Here is a 21267-nt window from a genome sequence, read left to right as displayed (position 1 = left end):
CAGTGTCTCTCTTTTTTCTCCAGCTGAAGCCTCATCTATCAAGATGATCACAGATACAGTTTGGATAACATATATTTGTGCTTTAACCACTAGGGCCCTGATCCAGCTAAGCACTTAGGCTAGGTATAGCGGTTACAATGTGCATTAAGCATGCAAAACATGCTTTAAAGCCGTAACAGAACAGACTTCACAGCATGTAAACCACTTAAAAATGGTGGATCCCTCTATAATTTAACTCTTGGTGGATGTGGTATTAGACTAAAGCATTTTAGGTTAGAGCACTTTTTTGAAGATCTGTACTACATCCATCATACTTCAATGAAGGTCACATTCTGCCACCATCCCGGGGCCCTTCGTTGTGTGGCTTGATCACCTCTGCTGGTGCTCACCCAGAGTAGAAGAAAAATGGCCCAGGTCTGCCACTAAGCTGTCACAGAGAGAAGACAGAAAAGACTCTGTCTCCACTCTGTACTGTGGTGGTGGGAGGGAAAGGGAAACCTGGAGATCCCCCCGCAAGCTTGCAAACTTGGGTCTTTGTGGAGGTCGAGCTGGTCCACATGGCAGAAAGGCTTTGTTTCCTCCTCACCCCTGGCCCCAGTCCCCAGCTTCTGGCTGCTATTGTCAGGAGGCTTGGGTGGGGCAGGGAAAGGAGCCCCACAGCTTGCTGGCTGGGGTCGCTCGAGGGGGGGTGCAGGGAGGGGGCTGTATCCTTGTAGCAGGTGGGCTCATTTCCCCCACCTCAGCCTCTTGACAACTGCAGCCAGAAGCTGCTGCATGGAGCTGCCTGGCTGGCTTTTTGCCACACTGGGAACTGGGGCAGGGGACAGGGGGAAAGGAGCCCTCTCTGCCACAGGCTCCCCCCCTGCCACAGCTTGCTGGCTGGGGTCTTGGGGAGACACCAAGTCGGGTCCACGTGATAGTGGGGGCTTTCTCTCCCTCCCCCCGCCCCCGGCCCCAATTCGTGGCACAGAGAAAAGCTGGACTGGGCAGCCCCACAGCTGTGCAGATCTGCCCTCTTCTTCCCCCTAAGACATCAGCCAGCAAGCTGCGGGGGGCCTCATGGCAGAGAGGCTCTGTGCCGCCCCCCGCTCTCCATGCAGCTGCTGCTGACGGTCACGAGCTGGCTGGGGAGTTAGGTCACGAGCTGGTTGGGAGAGCGGCCACCCCACACCTGTTGGCCTTGACCAGTACAAGCAGGCACCAAGCCCCCACCACTGAATTGTAAATATCTGTTCAGTGCATTCCCACTCTAACATATAGCACTTTAAGTAAAATGGGATAGTTAGAGCACTTCTGCCAGATGCTTTTTGAATGGCTGTAGTTAGCTTTAATCATCTTACAAGAAATAATGGCCACAAGCTAGCAGAGAGCAGATTTAGACTAGACGTTAGGAAGAACTTCTTCACAGTTCGAGTGGCCAAAGTCTGGAATGGGCTCCCAAGGCAGGTGGTGCTCTCCCCTACCCTGGGGGTCTTCAGGAGGAGGTTATATAGGCATCTAGCTGGGGTCATCTAGACCCAGCACTCTTTCCTGCCTATGCAGGGGGTCGGACTCAAGGTCCCTTCCGACCCTAGCATCTGTGAATCTATGTAACTTTAATTCCATGTGCCGTTGAAGTTAAAGGAAGTTTTCTTGTGCTTAAAGTTATGCTGAAGGAAATATTTTAGGATGTTGTGGCAAGGCTGACATTTAAGCCAAATTAAATGAAAGTACATAATTTTCCCCCCGCTTTCCTCTTGTTTTCTAGGAATATAAAGCTACATCTGTCCCTTCAGTGATTTATGACTACAAATAAGCTTCTGCAGTAATTGCTTCCACCTACTGTTCTGGCTTCTTCTGCTGTTAGTCAATAGAAGAGGAGTGTTGAACGCAAAACAAAGTATTCCTAATAAGCAGCGAAACACCATACAGTATGTTTTGTACCAAACTGAAAGACTTGAAGATCACTGGGGAGTGTCCTTTCTCGTTACTGACCCAAAGTCACATTTCTGATGAAAATGAGGAGGAAAGTGCAGAAGAGTCAAACAGTTCTAGAGCACCTCTGCCCATCTGCAAAGAAGTCCAGGAAAAAGATGCTCATGGAAACCCACCCCAAAGGAAAACTAGCAGGAACAGAGTGTATCTACACACATTAGCTGAGAGCATCTGCAAACTGCTATTTCCTGAGGTAAATGATTTCAGGATATTGAGAGAACGTATTTTATGTAGCCCATTATTATTATAATTATTATTATTTAGATTTATAGAGAAATACATTCATAGAATGCATTTTAAACAAGGCTTTAGACTGCCTCTGTGTTGAGTTCAAGCTTCTTTTTCTTTCTTTAAGGCTTTGAATTGCTCTGTCTTTGCCTACATTTCTGCTCTCATTTGTTCTTTCTCCCACACTTCCATTTTGTATCCTTCTACCACTCTTCCATCCCTTCTTCCATTTTTGCCAGTACTTTTCAAAAGCTTCCCTTCTGTATTTACATTAGAACAGCTACCTTCTCTTCATTTTAATTACTTCTTAAATTTTAAATCTTTACTCCTTCTTCAGATCCTTTTACATAACACACAACAAATAGGGGAATAAAGCCTTGTGGGTAAAAATCTTCAATAGCTCTTCCCTCCTGCTTCTATACTAACTTTTTTTTGGGATATTACTTTTTAAAATTGTATTGTCAGTGTTTGACTTAGGTCTTGCAACCCTTACTCCTTCTGAAGTAGTTCTTCTGAAGTCAGCAAAACTACTCAGGTGAGCAAGGAATGTAATATTGAAGACGGGCCCATTTGGGTCAGTGAGGTTTGCAGTGTGTGGCACTTGGTGTGATTGAAGCAGAAGCTATTTCTTATCCTGTGATTTTGTATGGCACTAAACACAACTTCTTTGTTAAATAAGGACTACAAATATAATAATGATTTTAAAGGTGATTAAGACATATTTCCACAGGCAAAACTTAAAAGTCCTATGACAATTCAAAATAAGGATTTCATATATCTGACTAGATGAGCACTCAGATTCCATACTGGAAAGGCTCAATCTCAATTTAAAAAACAACTGGTAGGACACTTGACTTCCCCCCCTTCTCCCCTGCCCTGCCCCTCCCCCAAATGCAAAAATCATAGAAATTGTGCAAATAGTGAAGAATTCAAACTGGCAGCCTCCATTGGTGTCAATGGTAGTTTGGTAGATTAGATTTAAGTTTGAGGGCCTGATTGAAGAAAAGGAGCCAGGCAAAACTGCATCATTTTTTAAATTCACCTGCTTGACCTTCAAGAGACTGAAGTTGGCTCAGTTCCACGGTATGTGTGATGTTGTGAGTACAGTATAGGCTGCGACCTTGCAGAGAATGGAGTTGCTGGTGTCAGTGGTAAAGATGGTTGTCATAACATCTAAGAAGAAAAATGGAAGTTTTGAGTTGTTAATGTGCCTAGCATCTCAAATAGCTAGGACTGGGTATGGAATATATTGCCAAACATTCTGGAATTTTTCCTAAATGTACTTCCAGGTCAGTTTTCACAGGTCTTCCATTTCCTGCCTCCTAGTTATAATTCTTCACTATTTATATTTAATAGACTTTTTACCTCAGCCTGCTGCATTTACATGAAAGACATCCATCATTTAAACACTCCATTGTAGATAAAGGGGAAATTAAATTCTGCAGATGAATGCTTTGGCAAAGTGCCTTCTTCAGTTGATTCTAGAATTAAGATATTCTCTTTCACCCAAGTACTTCTTTCTCATCTATTTATTTTCTTTTTGATACGTTTTCCCCCTTTTTTAACAAAATAGATTTCTTCTTATATGGAAAAGTGATGTAACACATGCAAATCTTTCATGGAGAAAGACCATAGGCCAGGATTTCATTTGGTGTAAAATACTCTTGTATAAGGTGCAGCCACACATGCCAGAAGAGAAGCTAGGCCAAGGTTTCCACCTCAGGAATTCCAAGTCACTAGAGTCAATGGCATGCTGTTCAAGCATAGCAGTAATTCTTCATACAGACTGCCACAGATTCAGAATTTGGCAATCGTCCTCATCTCCCGCCTTTCGACATGGCTTGAGTTTGTTCAAAAGCATATTTCTTATTGCCAAGAATACCTTGTGCTGCCCTGCTTACCAGCAGTGATTTGTCACCTTTGTCTCAAATGAAAACTTCAAAACAAAGGGCCATATCGGTGTCTGTGATCAGTGCCTGAAGCTTCTAGCTGTATATAGAAATCAAGAGTACAATAAACTTTAACTTTTCATCAAACCAAAGGTGCACTAAAATACACATGGCTGTTTTGTTTGTGCACTTGCTTGTTTGTTGGGAGGCAGTTACAGATAAAAAATGAGTTACCAGGAGTTGTATAATGAATGGGACAGCTGTCCTACTGTTCCTGGCTATATCTATGTATGAATTAAATCTCGTTCATTTAAAATTGTATAAAAGAGTTGTTTGAAAAACAAAGCTGTGCTGCCATCCTGTTGTGATGCTTTCTTCTCAGTATCCTTCCTTCCTGCTCCATCTATTGGAAGTAGAAAAGGAGAGTGGTGGGGCAAGCCAGATCCAAGAAACCCTGCAAGCAAGGGACTGTGAAATGAGGGTCCATTGTTATTGCAAAGGCTCTGTAGCCTTTCTGTGGAGGCTATAGAAATGGATGGAGGCATGGACAACTGAGCTATGCACCATGCAGCTTCACTGCTTCAAAACAACTAGCCGAGCTTGGATATAGAGAGCTATGACCTCTATTTGAGACCAGAGTGTGGATTAGGACAGCAGACTAGACATGCAAATAGGTATGAGGCAAGTTGGGATTATATCCTCAGGACACCATACCCTTTTTGCATCAAATCCTTTTTACTTGGACTATTTCTAGACTTTGATTCTTAGGATTTTAAGTTTTTTTTTTTAAAATGTACAGAGTCAGGCTGGAATTTGCAGCCAGCTGGTAATTCTTGTATTTAAAACTCTTCCTTTTCTTCATGTATGGCTCAAGTTGGTTTCACAAAAACATTCTTAAGACATTATTTGAGGCACCAAACCATATCCATGGCATTTGTTACATTTGAAAACATATTTTGTTATATTTGCACTTTTCATCTTGACCCCCCTTCAGTGGGGCTCTTTCCTAAAACTGTCCTGGAAATATTGCAGCACTTAGGGCCAGATTCTAATCCATGTGTTAGGTACTTAAGTGGATTTAAACTCAAAAATGTGATTTTTTTTTTTTTTTTTTCCTCTCACACTCTGCTCAAGTCTCTGAAAATCTATTCTCACATCTACTTTTGCAACATAACATCATTTTACCCTTAAGACTGAGTTACAAAAACAGATCAGCAAACCAGGAGGAGAACCCACTCATCTTTTGCATTAATTGTTTGTCTGGGGTTCATGCAGGGTGGTATAGAATTGCATCTAAACACCCAAATTCCCTTACATGCCTAATAGGTAGAAAAGAAGCTGGCCCTTAATGCCCCTAGAAATACCATTGCTTAAGAAGAATGCTTTTCATTGTGTTTCACTGAGAGATATATTATGAAGTGCAATTAGTTTTTAGGTGAAGGTTAACTCAAACATGAAAGCACATTCTTGTATTATACAGCTGTATTTCCTATGGCATTTTTGATCTGTAGGGTTAAGTCTCTCCCATTTCTACTTTATATCAATAGAAAGTAAGACTTAGTTACATAGAAATTGGCATATTTTACTGTCACTGTTTTCTTTATTAACACCTGGAAATAAAGCCACATCACCATATGTAGCCTCTGTTAAAATGGTATGCCACACAGATCCAGAGGATTTGACTAGAGATTTACTAGAGCTCAAGGCAGCTATGTAAGCCAAGCCCTAAAACAGGACATATTATGCTTTTTAATTAATCTGTCTTTTTGAAAGGAGTATTAGTTCTTAAAAGGCAAACTAAGTCTTTTATTTATAATAATTTACTTCTGATTACATTTTAAGCAACTGACATTTTAATTAGCTAATTTTCTTTTTCATTTCCAGTTTGAACGGTTAAATCTTGCACTTCAGAGAACATTAGCAAAGCATAAAATAAAAGAAAACAGGTATGTTAAAATGGTTTGTTTATGAGAAAAAAATATGTAGTAAATGTATGCAAGAGGCAGTGGGTACTAGTTTGTGCAGATGAGGGCTCTAGAGATCTAGTTTCAACTATGCCGATAATGTAGTTTTGTAATAGGTGCTTTTGTTCATGTTACTTAATTCCTCTGTGCAACAGTTCATTTAAAAATACTTCTGAGTGGCATAATTGATTGATTGATTGATTGACTAATTAATTAATTAGTTGAAATCACTGAAAGCTACCTGTACTCACGTCACCTATGAAATAGGAGTTCCTTAGATGTTTCTCAGGTCAGGAATACAGAAAATAGTCCTCCTCAGATTAGTGGATATTTTAAAAGTTTGACCTTAACATCTGGTTTTTATATGTGCAGGGGAGAATAATATTGAAGTTGGCAATAATATGATTGTTCACAGTAACAACAATACCTACTCTTATGTGGCACTTAAAGGATGTTGTATTTTTTCAAAGCTCTACAAACATTGACTTATCCAAAGAAAAACCAAACCAAGGTCATGTCTTCGCATGCTATTAATGTGCTGTAAGCTTACTGCACATTAAAATACTGCACAGGAAGCTTTCCCTAGAAGCAGGTCTACACGTGCACCTGTTGGGAAGAAATTTTGGTCCGATGGGAGCATTTCAGTGCAGGGCTACCCCTTCCCTGCTCTGGCCCCCTACAGCATCCTGGGAGGGCTCCAGGCTCCCCTGGGTGCCAGCCCCAGGCTAGGAGGGAGCACCAGGGTCAGGCCTGGGCTCTGGGGGGTAGGGGAAGTTTTCCTCCTTCTGGGGCAGCTGCCTCCCAGACTCATGCCTCATTTGGCAGATTGGGGAGCAGGGCTGGGAAATTGCCCCCTCCTCCAGCAGCTGTTTCTCCTCCTCCAGCAACTGTCCTGTCCCCCATTGGCAGATCAAGGCACAGGGCTGGGAAACAGGAGCAATTTACTGACAAGGAACTGACCAGGAGCAATTTGCTACTGCATGCTAACGTGCTACTGCACAGTACCTACTGCATGGTTAATCTACTACCTGTATCTACAGGTACTAGCCAACCATGCAGTAGACTCATTAACTGCACAGTAAACGCCACACATACGTAGACAGTGATGCTTTACTGCGCAGTAATTAGTGTCTTGTGTAGACAGGCCCAGACAGTACGTTATAATTGCTGTTTCTTGAATGGATTGGCAATAGTCAGGGAATATTTTCTGGATCTTTAGTTTTCTGCCTTCTTTTGAATATTGGTGTGAAAGAGGAAACTAATAAACACTTCAGTGAGGGAGATACTGAAGACATACCGAGACTTGAGTTGTTATGGTATATATATATATATATATATATATATATATATATATATATTTATACGTTATATTTATAAATAAATAAATATATTTTCAAGTATTTATAGTGAAGACATGTAGAATAGAGCAATATGTATGTATTGTATTCAAGATTAATTGATATATAGAGATAAATCTTGACCTAAGCTAAAAACCAGTCCTTTCACTGATTACCTCTCAGGTCAATGTATTTTGATCTTTGCTTCGGAGTATTTTAGTGGGTCTAATTTTTGTGTTATGTGAATCTGGGATGACTCCAATGAAATAAATAACTTTGTATAAATTAAATTCTTCCTGATAATACTAGTAACAAAGAAACTTTTTCACACCTTAATTTTAATGTAAGTTAATTCAGGGAAGTGTATAATGTCAATAAAAGCCTAATTATATCATATATAGTAGGTTTTGAAATACAACTATTCTGCGAAGTTGAAAATAACAATTATAAGGACAAATGCTAAAAAATATGAGAGTTTTAATCAATTAAGGTCATAATACTTTGGCCTTAATACTTAATCCAAGTTCAGATCACTAAAGCTTTAATTTATCATAAATGTACAGGGGATGGTAATTTCCTTTCAAGGCCCACATTTGATTTAATGAAAAATTATGTATTTATAAACAAAACCAATCGTTACAGAACAAACCTGGGAATGGTATTTCATTTGGCTAGCATTTTTCCAGTGCAGTGCCATCTTCATTATTTTTTGCAGCTGATTTTTTAGATATTTTTTACTTGCATTTGTATGATCTCTGTAGAAAATCTGGAGACAGAGAAGATTTTGAAAAAGCAGTCACTGAACATGCACATTCAGCAGGTAATGTAACATTGTTTAGTTATGTCAACTAGCCACTGATCTTGTTACCAGGAAACAATGTTTTTCATTATTATATGTGCAGCTGCCATGTTGGCTGACAAACTGGGGACACAACTGAGGATTCCCACAGCTAATAGCACGAGTTGTGGAATGTGATGTGACTATCAAAAGGTAGATAGCTGTAATAGCCTCAACCTCTGCAGATTAGGTTATAATAGCTGGTTAGAATGTTTCAGCTGAAACTGAAACCTGGATTTGTTCAATGTTCTATTGCCTTCTAAAGAGCAGCCAAGCTATTCTAGTCTGCAGAATTGAGACCAAGTTTGAATTGAAACATGTTATTCCTTGTATTTGTGTGTTACACTAGTACTAGATTGACCAAACAAGGCTATTTTTACCAATGCTGTATTTAGGATTTGCTTAATGACCAAGAGGTAGGTGCTATGCAAATATATACTTTTAGTCCCCTTGTCAAGAAAGCTCCAGTCAAGATTGTCTGTCTCTTCATCTGTGAAGGAAAAGTGGAATTGGATAACCTGTGGTAATGAAAGCCACCAAGTCCCTGTTTTATAGGAAGTGATTCTTACATTTTTGGCTAAGCCATGATGGGGCTCCCATACCAGAGTCCTTTGGTAGTTGTGCAGTGTTGAAGAAATATAATGCTAGAAGTACATGGCTGTAGTTGGGTGAAGGGAGAGAGAGTGAAATTCATTGCCATTTTTTGTGTGTAGTATGTTGCTCAAAAGAGCCTGTGTGAACGTATTATGGGTCTATGCTTACAGGTGTTCCAGTGGATGTTGCAAAGGAATCTCTTGGTGAAGAGCTCTTTAAAATATGCTATGAAGAGGATGAACATATTTTAGGAGTTGTTGGTGGAACTCTTAAGGACTTCTTAAACAGTTTCAGTACCCTTCTGAAGCAGAGTGGCCATAGCCAAGAAGGAGTAAAAAAGGACAGACATGAAGAAGCCTCCATATTATGTCTGGAAAAAGATCAAGACTTTTTAAATGTGTACTATTTCTTTCCTAAAAAAATAACTAGTCTCATTCTTCCTGGTATTATTAAAGCAGCAGCTCGTATTTTATATGAAACTGACGTGGAAGTGACATTGATGCCTCCTTGCTTCCGTAATGAATGCACTGAGTTTATTAACCAACCATATTTGTTGTACTCTGTACAAGTCAAAAGCACAAAACCTTCGTTATCTCCATGTAAACCACAGTCTTCATTTGTAATCTCTGCTTCTTTGTTTTGTAAGACCTTTCCATTTCATTTCATGTTTGACAAGGATATGGTTGTTCTACAAATTGGTAATGGGATAAGGAGACTTATGAATAGGAGAGAACTTCAACCAAAAACAAACTTTGATGAGTATTTTGAAATTCTTACCCCAAAAATAAACTGCATTTTTAGTGGGATTATGGCAATGCTGAATATGCAGTTCACTGTACGAGTAAGGAGATGGGACAGTTCTATTAAGAAGTCTTCAAGGGTAAGAACTGTTTTCTAGCCATTTACCTTATAACACCTTCCTTTCTTTTTCTCTTTTGATAGGTGGAAGGCAGAGTTATAAATCAGTGGCCACCAGAAACCAGTCACAGTGACAAAATAAAACCTGTAATTTTATATCGTTTGCTTCCCAACAGCTAATACAATAAAAATGACAACAACAAAAGCATACTAATAATAGTAATAAACACCATATAGCCTCGAGTTTCTGGGGAAGATCGTAAACTAAGCTTTCACCTCTAGTTAGATGTAGAAAGTTCTGTAATACAAAGCAGGCCAAATTCTGAAGCCCTACCCCCATCAAAAGTATTTTTTACTTCAGTGCATATATTAATGATTTAAATTTGGTCCTTTATTGTTTTGTTTGTGTTGTTTTGTTTTGAAGAAAATGTTGAATTGTGAGGGTAAAGAGACACTTGTATTGGAGAAATTGTATTAGATTGATGACAGATCATCTCTAGAATAGAGAAAGTAGCTTCAACCCACCCCATCTTTGATCTGGAGAGAACACCTCAAGGATTAAGCAGGTAGAACACGCTCAAGGCTATTTCAGTCTTTGATATCTTTGCTATGAGAGATTCCTATGAGTTCTATGTGGTAACTCTTTTTAAGTATTATGGACTGGAACTCTGGCAAATGGACTGTGATAACACAGGGCATTGTAAAATCAAGACAACAATATTTCATCATTATTGACCTATGCCAAATTCAAACTGATGACTTGTAGGTGAAGATCACTAAAACCCATTACCATTTTGCCATTTAGCTGCACCATCCCAAGAACCTTATTAAAGACAAATATTTAAATTTTAGTCAGCTTTTACCTTGGCGAAATGTTCAAAAAAGCGGGGCTACTATATGTACTTTATCTAAGGTCTTAATTAGTAAAAGCAAGATCTTAAAGACTGCTTTGGTTCAGTTTCCAAAAGCATTTATGTCATTAAAGCAACATAAAGAGAGCTCTGGAACACCTTCATATCCTATACATGATAAGTATAAAAGAACAAAATGGTTAATAAAATACATTTTATTTACTTCAGTAGGTAATTAAAATGTAGAATCATAGATTCATAAGGTTGGAAAGCAGAAACATAATTAATGAGTTTTGTGTCCTGGGCAAAATGTCCATGGGGCTGGGGGCAGAAGGAGAGTGGTTTTACTTGAGCAGGGTGCCCAGCACATGGCTTCTTTGGCTGGACAGTTGGACAGGCCAGGGTTGCTACAGCCCAGCTCCTTTGGCTGGGTGGTGCAGCATTGCTGCATCAAAGACTGGCAGTGGCAAGGGGTGCTATTCTGGCGCTACCTCTAAATTGGAAGGGAGTTATGCTACTGTTGGAAAGGACTGCAAGGATCATGTGGTCCAAAGCACTACACAAATGCAAGAATGCTGTCAACTCATTCTCCTGCCTCTTGGAAACCTCTACTAAAGATTCTACAACTTCCTCAAGCAGGGTATTCCACTGCCTTATTATTCTAACATATGCTGTTCTTTATACTTAGGCCTCTTCAATTTTAATTTGCATTAGTTTGCAAAGTTACTGTCTTAAAATACAAAAAGATTTCTCTATTTTTCCTCATATACAAAACAACTATGCATAAAACAGGCAGTGTAGTCAATATAATCAAATTCCAAGATTGCATATCGATGTGTATATATAATAATGGGCAAAACTGTGCTCTTGATGATTGGTTTTTTCCTAGTAAAAACTAATATCTGCGATACCAGATAGGTCTATATTTTTTCAATCATTATTGGTTTAACCCTAGTGCCAGAAGCCCTTCCATAGCTTTAATAATTCACTAAACCCATTTAATGGCTTCAATAGAGCAATGGCACAGAACCACATTTTCTATTTAGTAAATTATTTGAAACAGAACAACTGAGAACCAGACTGTTTCTTGAATCATACAGCATACCGTGCCTTCCCTGAGTCCTCCCATTTCAAACCAGGACAGTGGGTGACATGCTTCAACTCTTCTTTCTTTACTCATTTTAGGTCATGGATCTTAAAGGCCAAATGATCTATATTTTTGAATCCAGTGCTATCTTGTTTTTGGGATCTCCTTGTGTGGATAGATTAGAAGATTTTACAGGTCGTGGACTGTACCTTTCAGATATTCCAATTCATAATGCACTGAGGGATGTTGTTTTGATAGGAGAACAAGCGAGAGCTCAAGATGGACTGAAGAAGAGGTTAGGAAAACTAAAAGCTACTTTGGAGCAGGCCCACCAAGCTCTCGAAGAGGAGAAGAAGAAGACAGTAGATCTTTTGTTCTCAATTTTTCCTGGTGAAGTCGCTCAGCAGCTCTGGCAGGGACAAGTTGTGCAAGCCAAGAAATTTAGTAATGTCACAATGCTGTTCTCTGACATTGTCGGATTCACTGCCATCTGTGCACAGTGCTCACCTATGCAGGTTATCACTGTGCTTAATGAGCTCTATACTCGCTTTGATTACCAGTGTGGAGAACTAGATATCTACAAGGTAGAGAACGTATTGCATTTTTATGTCATTTTGGGGCAGGGAGGGAAGGGATACTACAATGGTATAGAGAATGATAGGACTTGAAAAATTATTTGAATACTGACCTTAATTATAATAAGATCATAACATGGAGGGAGGGTGAGGAGGTGGCCAAGCTACAGGCTTCTAGAAGTGGCCTTTCAAAATCTTCATATAGCAAAAAGGTAACAAATACTTCTGTACTTCCCATGTTACCCTGCTTTTCATCAGGAGCTACACCAGAACTGCCCAGGAGCTGCATGCAGCCCATTTTTCAACCTCTTCTATAGTATAATAGGTTACAAAGTAACACAGAGATTGATAACAAACAATCAGCTGATTGTGTAGCCACATGAGAAACTTAATGGAAGTTAGAGACCATGGGTTAAAATTCTGCTGTCACCTATATTGATGTGAACATGGAGTAAACAACTGATCAGAGTAAGCCCAAAGTCCCACAGCAGGTGAGGAGCAAAAGTATTTTAATGTAATAAATGCATTGCCACCATCACAGATCACCAACATATGTCATTCTTTGCAGGCTTACTTGCAAAATGATCTTTGCACAACTTGGCCCAGTTAGTAGAATTCTAGCTAAAGCCAACAGGACTTTGGCTTCAGGGTGCGGTCCACTGACAGTACTTAAGCCCATGCTGTGTGTTTTCTTAATTTAAAGCTGCATGTACAGTAAGAACCAAATGTGTTTGTTCAGGTGGAGACCATTGGAGATGCCTATTGTGTGGCTGGTGGTTTACACAAAGAAAGTGAGACACATGCTGTGCAAGTAGCCTTAATGGCTCTGAAGATGATGGAGCTTTCAGATGAGGTGATGTCTCCCCATGGAGAGCCTATTAAGGTTGTACATTTTATCATACATCTATACATTTTTGTTTCTGTCTGTCATCAATGAACTGCCATTTTATATGATATTTAATACATTAGGACAAACTGGGAAATAAGTATGATTAATTTCACAATTGCTTGATGGTGTATTTTAATTAATTAAGGTTTTGTGAAGAAGACAAAACCAGAAATCTAAGAATCAATTTGGAGGACCTAAATGTGCAGAATTCAATAGCAGGACATTGTCATACTATTGTCATTATTTCAGGAGCAATAAAGTTACCATGACTTGCAATATTCTATTAAAGTATTTTAATTAGAAGAGTAAACCCCTGTCCCTGTTAAAAACTGAGAAAACAATATTTAGAAGGGTCTCCTTGAGGGCATCAAATAAATATAAATCACCAAAAGAACAACTGTAATCCTGATTGCAGCAATATATAAATCTTGACATGATATTGAAAAAATGTTATTGACATAAGAGGTATCTCTGAAACATGGTGGAATGAGGAAAATCAATGGAATGCTGCAATATCAGGATACAAGTTATACAGGAAAAATACACTAAGTCATACTGGTGGGGAAGTGGCACCTTATATCAAAGACTGCATAGAATCAAATAGGTAGGGTAGATTTTTCAACTGATAAGAGAGGTACCATAGAATCTCTATGGATAGAAATTCCGTATTTCAGTAGACAAAAAGTACATCTGGGGTTATACTATTAACCCCCAGATCAGGATGACAGCAGAAAGATAGAAATGGTAAGGGAAATGAGAGGCTACAACAGCAGAAAACACAGTAATAATGGGGGACTTCAGCTATCCTCAAACAGATTGAGTCAATTTAACATCACGCAAAGATGCAGAGACCAAATATCTCGAAGTCATAAAAGACTGCTTCCTGGAGCAGTTAATTCTGAAACCTACAAGAGGAAAGATTGTTCTTGACTTAGTCCTAAGTAGAGCACAGGATTTGATGCAAATGGTAAGTGTTACTGAGCCACTCTGCCATAGTAACTGCAATGCAGTTGGGTTTCACATCCATGTAGGAGGGAAAAGAAAATGTACCACAGTAGCCTTTAATTTTAAAAAGGGAAACCACCAAAATGAGGAAGCTAGTTAGATAGAAGTTAAAAGGGGCCCTCTAGAAGGTGAAGAACATGGAAAAAGCATAGGAACTGCTTCAGAACATCATATTGGTGGCACAGAGCAAATGCATACCACAAATAAAAAGAAATGGAATGCAAAGCAAAAGAAAACAAGCATGGTTTAATGGCAGAGCTGCAGAGGCAATAAGCAGAAAAAAGGCTTCTTTCTGGAAGTGGAAATCAAATACAAATGAGGAAAATAAAAAGCATAAATTCTGGCAAATCAAATGTAAAATTGTAAGACAAGCTAAGAAAGAATTTAAGGAGAAACTTTCTAAAGCAGGGGTGGGCAATTATTTCGAACAGAGGGCCACTTACTGAGTTTTGGCAAGCCATCGAGGGCCACATGACAAGTAGCCAGGGGCAGATAAATATTAATTTTCTAAATTTTTTAGGGGCCCTGAGGGCTGGATAGAATGGCCTAGTGGGTTGCATCTGGCCCCCAGGCCACATTTTGCCCACCCCTGTTCTAAAGATATGAAAGGTAACAATGAAAAATTCTTTAAGTACATTAGAAGCTAAAGACCTGCAAGGAAGTCAGTTGGTCCTTTGAATGATCAGGTTGTAAAAGGGGCACTAAAGGATGACAGGGCCATTGCTAAGAAACTGAATGCATTCTCGGTATCTGCCTTCACTGTGGAAGATGTTAGGGAAATTCCCTCTTCAAATCTACTCCTCTCTGGGTGCATCTACACGTGCCAATTTAAAATATGTTAGCTTGATTTAAGGCACATTAAGGGCACACTTCTACATGTGCTCGCCCTTAATGCACCTTAAAAATGGTGATTTTAGGCTATTTGTGCCTAAATTTGATACTTGCAAAAGCAGGTATCAAATTTAGGCATGAATAGCTAAGGCACATTAACACATATGTAGATGCATTAAGGCACATTCGTGTTGTGTATGAACTGACTAACTTTATTCCCACAGTCCACGCACACGGTATTAATGGCTTTAACACATGCATGTATAGATGCAAACCTAATTTGCCTCAATGCGCATTAAGCTAATGTGCATTAAATTTAGGCCTCCTTAAATGCATGTGTAGACACAACCTGTAGGGACAAGTCAGTGGAGCTGACCCAAACTGAGGTTTCAATAGATGAGTTTACAGGAGAAATTAATAAACTAAACAGCAGCAAATCACCAGGACCTGATGGCACTCAACCTAGGGTCTTGAAGGAACCCAGGTTGGAAATTGCCCTGCTCCTAACTATAGTATGCAAACTATCACTAAAACCAGCCTCGGTACCAGAGGACTGGAGGGTTGCCAATAAGACTCCAGTATTCAACAAAGGCCCTAGAGGGGATTCAGGGAATGATAGGCTAGTGAGCCTAACTTCTGTTCCTGGAAAACTGATAGAAAAATAATTAAAAAAAAGAATTATTCAGTACATTGCTCAATTTGTCAAAGGGAAATCATGCCTCACCAACCTACTAGAGTTCCTTGAGAGTGTCAGTAAGCCGGTGGATTAGGGTGATCCAGTTGACATAGTACATTTGGACTTCCAAAAAGCCTTTGACAAGGTCTCCCATCAGAGGCTCTTAACTAAGTTAGGCAGTCGTAGGATTACAAGGAATATCCACTTGTGGCTTAAAAATTGGCTCAAATTAGAAAGCAAAGAGAGAGTATAAATGGTTAGCTTTCAGGATGGAAAGAACTAAACAGCAGGGTCCCACAGGTATCTCTTTTGGGCGCAGTGCTGTTTAACAAATTCATAAATGAGCTGGAAAGGGGAGTGAGTATTGAAATGGACAAGCTTGCTAATGACACAAAATTATTCAAAGTGGTAAAGACCAAGGTGGACTGTGAGGAATTACAGAAGACAGTGCCCTTGCAGCCAGCACAGCTCTCTTGGCCATGGGATCAGGACCTTTCCCAATCCCCCTATGAACAGGAAGGTAGCTGCCTCTGCAGCCGGCACAGCTCTCCCAGCCATGTGGGGATTGGGACCCATCCCAATTCCCATGTGGCAGGGAGATAGCTGCCCCTGCAGTTGGCACAGCTCCCCTGCATCAGGGCTTAGCCAGGCAGCAGCGGACCTCTTGCTGCCTGGGCTGACCGGGAGCAAATTACTCCCAGTCAGCATCTACAGATGCACTACAGCACATTAGCTAATGCACTGTTTATCTAGTACCTGTATGTGTTGGTACTGCCAAATGGTGCATTAGACTAATGTAATGCTCAGTAAGTCCTGTGCACATGTAGACAGTGACACTTTACTGCACATTATATTAGTCTATTGCACAGTAAAGCGACTCATGTAAAACTAACAAAAGGAAGTTCTTTTTAACACAGCATGTAATTAAAGTGTGGGACTCATTGCCACCAGATGTTGTGTAAGCTAACAGTTTAGCCAGATTCAAAATGGCATTGGACAAATTCATGGAAGAAAAGGGCATCAGTAGCTATTGAGCATGACAGGTAGTGTCACAAACTCTGAATTAGAACTTCCTACATCATAAATGCTGGACAATGCAAGTGAGAGAGGAACAGTGGAAAAAAATCTGGTCATACCCAGGGGTATAGGCTGTAGCTGTGTTGATCTAAGGACATAGACAAGGTTCTTTGGGTGAATCTGATACCTTTTATTAGACCAACTTAAACAGTTGGAAAAAAAATTCTTAGCAAGCTTTCAGGTTTAAAAACCCTTTGACAGGCTGAAATAGCAGATGCAGTTAGTGTGTGCTCTTCCTGGATGGAATGAATAGTAAAGAAGCCAGAGGCTGGTATGCATGCAAGATGGTATGCATGCAAGAAGGTATGCAAGATGGTATGCATGATGCAAGTATAATATGCAAGTAATTTACATCTTCACTGACTGGCTTTCTTGCATGCATACCAGCCTCTGGCTTCTTTTCTATTCATTCCATCCAGGAAGAGGAGACACTAACTGTAGATGCTTCCTCAGCCTGATGAAGAGTTTTTAAACCCAAAAGCTTGCTGAGAAAATTTATTTCCAACTATTTAAGTTGGTCTAATAAAAGATACCAGATTCAGCCAAAGAACCTTGTCTAGTCATACCCAGTTCACTTTCTCTTTTAGCATCCACTCTTTGCTACTGTGTGACACAGGACACTGGGCAAGATAGACCTATGGTTTGACCCAGTAAAAGGCATTCCTGTGCTCTTATTGACAGATTTTTTCAGTTATGTATTAAACAATTAAAATAAAATTACAGTCTATATGAAGTCGATACCTTGATTGTGTTATGAATCAGTAGATTTATAACATACAAAGCCTCAGTTCAAAAGCACATGTTGCACTTTAAACATGGTTTTACATCTCATTGAATGAAATGAATGAGATTAGAGGGAATAAATGTACTCCTGTGCATGATGACAGTAAAGGGAATGGTCAGTTATTTTGTCATTTTCACAAAGATCTGCAACATTTGGCCCTGCTCCAAAACATGGATGTGTAGATTTGTATTAAATTCAGTATGTTTTGGGTGGGACCCTATTTTAAGTAAGTACACAGGCCTCTGACTTCCTCTTCAATGTTTTTTTTCCTTTTCAACCACATTTTCCAGTTTTTGTTTATTAATTCATTTTTAAATTTATGCCCCGCCTTGCAATTTTAATTTAAAGCAAATTACTATCTAAGGCTAAATAAATGTTTATTATGTTTATTAAGATGATGGCATGATCTTTATTTTATCAGAGAATAAAGCCATGCCATAGAATCAACCAGTGCTTATTGTAATTCACACTCCTGAAGGTAAAAATAAAATATAATCAGGATGCAGAAAACATTTGATGGTATTCAATTAACAGGTTTATACTTTATAGCATAAACTGCCATAGTTTGAGTTGAGAAATGCTATTACACTTTTAAAATTGATTTTAAAATGATTTAATATACAAAATATAATTTGCATTGCATTAGATGATACACACTTTGAATGCAACTGAAGTTGCCTGTATTTTTTGTCTCTTCATGGAAGCAGTAGTGGCTTTGCAGAATAAAAATTCTAAGACAGTCTGCTTTCTGTAACGAATTTTCTGAGAAAAAAAGCCTGACTGCAAATTATTATTTTAAAACAGATTACTATTTAATGTGCATACCTTAATAATTGGCTAGCTCTTCTATGTGGGTGGATGTTGCTTTTGTTTCAGAGAAAGAGGATTTTCTATTTAAAATTATACAGATTATGAATTTAGCCCTTATTGGAGGTGTGGAATTGAGAGCTCTGTTGATGCAAAGAGATGGAACAGCACAGGCAGTAACAATGCAAACTTTCCAGTACCGCCCTGCTGCTAACTCTGAATCCTGTTCTGAAAAGACCAGATAATAGGTTCTAAAAAGGGAGACAAATCAAATAGATGAAACAAAGGCCAGCATCAAATAAGCAAAATATGCAAAACCTAAGACATATTTCAGAAGACAGGGAAACTCTCACATACTCCTGCAACCTATACCTTTGGTACTGTGACTATTTCAACAGTTATACAAATCCCTCATTTTAGTAACCGTTCAGGATAAGAATTGGCTCTAAGGACTGAGTTGGTCAGGCTGGGGGGGGCGAAGTGGGGCTGGACGCAAGCCATGGCTGGACGAGGCGCTTACCGACGGCAGCGACGACTCTGGACACAAGCCGGGCCCTTCCTGTGGATCGCCCCAGCTGCGAACCCTAGTTACCCAAAACCAAGACTACTTTGAATTTAAGAAGACCCCCCCAAGTAATTATTATATACATGGAAAATGTATACATGTGTTATAATTTTCCGTGTATAGAATCTAACTTTTGGAGGGTTGTCTTAAATTCATTTCCGGCCCCGCTGCACCAAGGCAATTGGCAACAGGGGCAGGCAGTTGGGGGGGTCAGGGCCTGACCTCTGTCCCTTGCCTCCTGCCACCAGTGCTCCCCATCACTTGCCTTCCCCTGATGCTTGCCCCCCCGCCTACCCATCAGTTTCCCCCCTGCACTCCTGCCCTCTGCCCCCTGATGCCTGGGCACTCTGCATATAGCCCTGCCCCTGCAATCGCTGCTCCATGTCCTCCCTGCATCTCCAGCTGCTGTTTATCCTTCCTGTCTCTGGCTCAGACTTGGAGCACATGTTCACTCTGGCTCTAGCCTGGCCGTGCAGCAATGGTTGCAGCACCAGGAGCTCTGGCCCTGAGGCTGGAGAAAAAAACCCTCATGTTGGATAAAAGTAAATACAGTAGGTTGTGTTCTAGGAAGGCCCATCTCAACAGAGCTCAGCTGGGAATTTGGTCTATGCATTGCCATTTCCTTTCTTTAGAGCTTATTTTACATCCCTGAGGCCCCCTGTGCACATGCAGGTAAAGGCACAATGGGATCTAATGCGAGATCCATGCATGGCAGGAGGTGTGTTTGTGGGATTTTGCATTAGATCCCGTTGTGCCCTTTTGCTGATTGGCAGGGAACCTGGTCTCGGACTCCCCCTGCACCAGCAAGAATCAAGGCCCTATATCTGGGAGCCCTTTAGTTGAGGGGCTCCCAGCTGTGGGGGCACCCGACACACCAGATGAATGGAATCGCATGTGATCCTGGAACCCTTGGGGTTTTATGCACCCCAAGGCTGGGTGATCATGGCAGCTGTGATGTCCCCCCCCTCAGGCCTGGGGGTTTCTTGCAGAGTTGGAAGCTGCTGGGGCTGAGAGTCCCCTCAGTTATGAGACTCGTAAGCCCCAGCAGTCCTTAGTGCACCTCTGCAGCTGGGAGCCCTGTCAGCTGTGGGGGCTGCCTGTCCTAGGGGAGACCCTGCTACACATGCAAATTAAAACACGTGCAAATTAAAGCTTGATAGCAACTGGCTATAAACTCAGTACACATTTTCAAGGTCTAACTTTATAGCCGGTTGAACCTTTTTATGGCTTGATAGGTATTTTGCACATGTAACTGGTCTTGGGGTAACTGCGCAATTAATCAGTTAATTGTGTGATATCTGTAATGTATAGAGGGAGTCCAAAAAAACCCCAAAAAACCAAAACCAGAACTGCTTACATCTTACCTTTCTACCAGCTCACCTCTTTACTGTACAGCGCCCCTTGCTCTAAATATTTAGAAAAGCATTTCAGATTTCTGACAATAATTCCTGATAATAATAGTATGATGTAATTCCTGGATCAGTTTAGGGCTGGATGGTGTCAGTAAGACCGTGAATGGTGATTTGATTTTAATGGACTGAAAATTTAAGCAGTTTAGTCTTTCTTTAAGCAAGCTTATGGCCCTCTAATGATAATAGAACATGTCTTAAAAAATTACAAGCCCACCACTAAATATGAGTACCTCTAAAATATTCTCATTCAAAGGTGAAGTACTAAAGCTAACTTGCTGTAAGAATATTATTACTATACCTAATAAAAGCTGCTTTATGTCTTTCATTTAAAGATGCGTATTGGTCTCCATTCTGGGTCTGTCTTTGCTGGAGTTGTTGGAGTTAAAATGCCACGTTATTGTCTCTTTGGAAATAATGTAACTCTTGCCAATAAGTTTGAGTCCTGCAGTGTACCTAGGAAAATAAATGTCAGTCCAACAACTTACAGGTACAGCATTTAAAATTCATCTAAACTTATGACAGTTTCTGTAGTACTTTCTCAATTGTTGTCTTCATTTTTTTTAACAAAGTTCAGAACAAAATGCTGAACAAAATTCAGTTTTGTTTTCCTGAGATTTTTTTTTGACGGTATAGCTCATGATTGCATCATTTAGCCAGGAACCATCCAGCCAGTAGCAACAGCAAAGGAAAGAGTGAGAAAGAATATGTATTTTTCCCATGTCATATTTATTACAAGTAACAACTCAGAATAAATAGAATACATTTTGCTATTGACCTTGAAGTTTTACATGTCTGGCTTTTTTTCTTCCTCTTCTGAAGTCTGATCCATGCTGAACTAAATAATTTCCAGTATGAGTTGGGCACCTAACTGACTTAGGCTCCTTTGAAAATAATAATAAAACTGAACAACAGATATCTCCTTAAGAAACCATTTCTAGTGATTGATAAACTCATCAACTGTTGCCAGATCTTTTAATTTTGTTTAGGGAGGATAAGTAAGAAAATTGTGATGAAGCAACTGTGCCA

The 21267-nt window shown here is 39.9% G+C and overlaps 1 protein-coding gene across 5 annotated transcripts in view; it reads left to right on the top strand.

Annotated features, from left to right (window-relative positions):
* Nucleotides 1-21267, top strand: part of GUCY1A1 (guanylate cyclase 1 soluble subunit alpha 1) — a 65293-nt gene that overhangs the window by 34492 nt on the left and 9534 nt on the right. For all 5 annotated transcript variants that reach the window (XM_019481462.2, XM_019481463.2, XM_019481466.2 and 2 more), the window contains exons 2-8: nucleotides 1748-2167; nucleotides 5976-6037; nucleotides 8154-8212; nucleotides 8995-9704; nucleotides 11719-12204; nucleotides 12935-13078; nucleotides 20574-20728. In XM_019481462.2, coding sequence (XP_019337007.1) covers nucleotides 1913-2167; nucleotides 5976-6037; nucleotides 8154-8212; nucleotides 8995-9704; nucleotides 11719-12204; nucleotides 12935-13078; nucleotides 20574-20728 — 1871 coding nt within the window. In that variant the 5' untranslated portion in view covers nucleotides 1748-1912. The remainder of the gene's footprint in view (nucleotides 1-1747; nucleotides 2168-5975; nucleotides 6038-8153; nucleotides 8213-8994; nucleotides 9705-11718; nucleotides 12205-12934; nucleotides 13079-20573; nucleotides 20729-21267) is intronic.

Source organism: Alligator mississippiensis, chromosome 2 (genome assembly GCF_030867095.1).
Source record: "Alligator mississippiensis isolate rAllMis1 chromosome 2, rAllMis1, whole genome shotgun sequence".
Classification (NCBI taxonomy): domain Eukaryota; kingdom Metazoa; phylum Chordata; order Crocodylia; family Alligatoridae; genus Alligator; species Alligator mississippiensis.
This window is presented reverse-complemented; position numbering and strand designations above follow the sequence as displayed.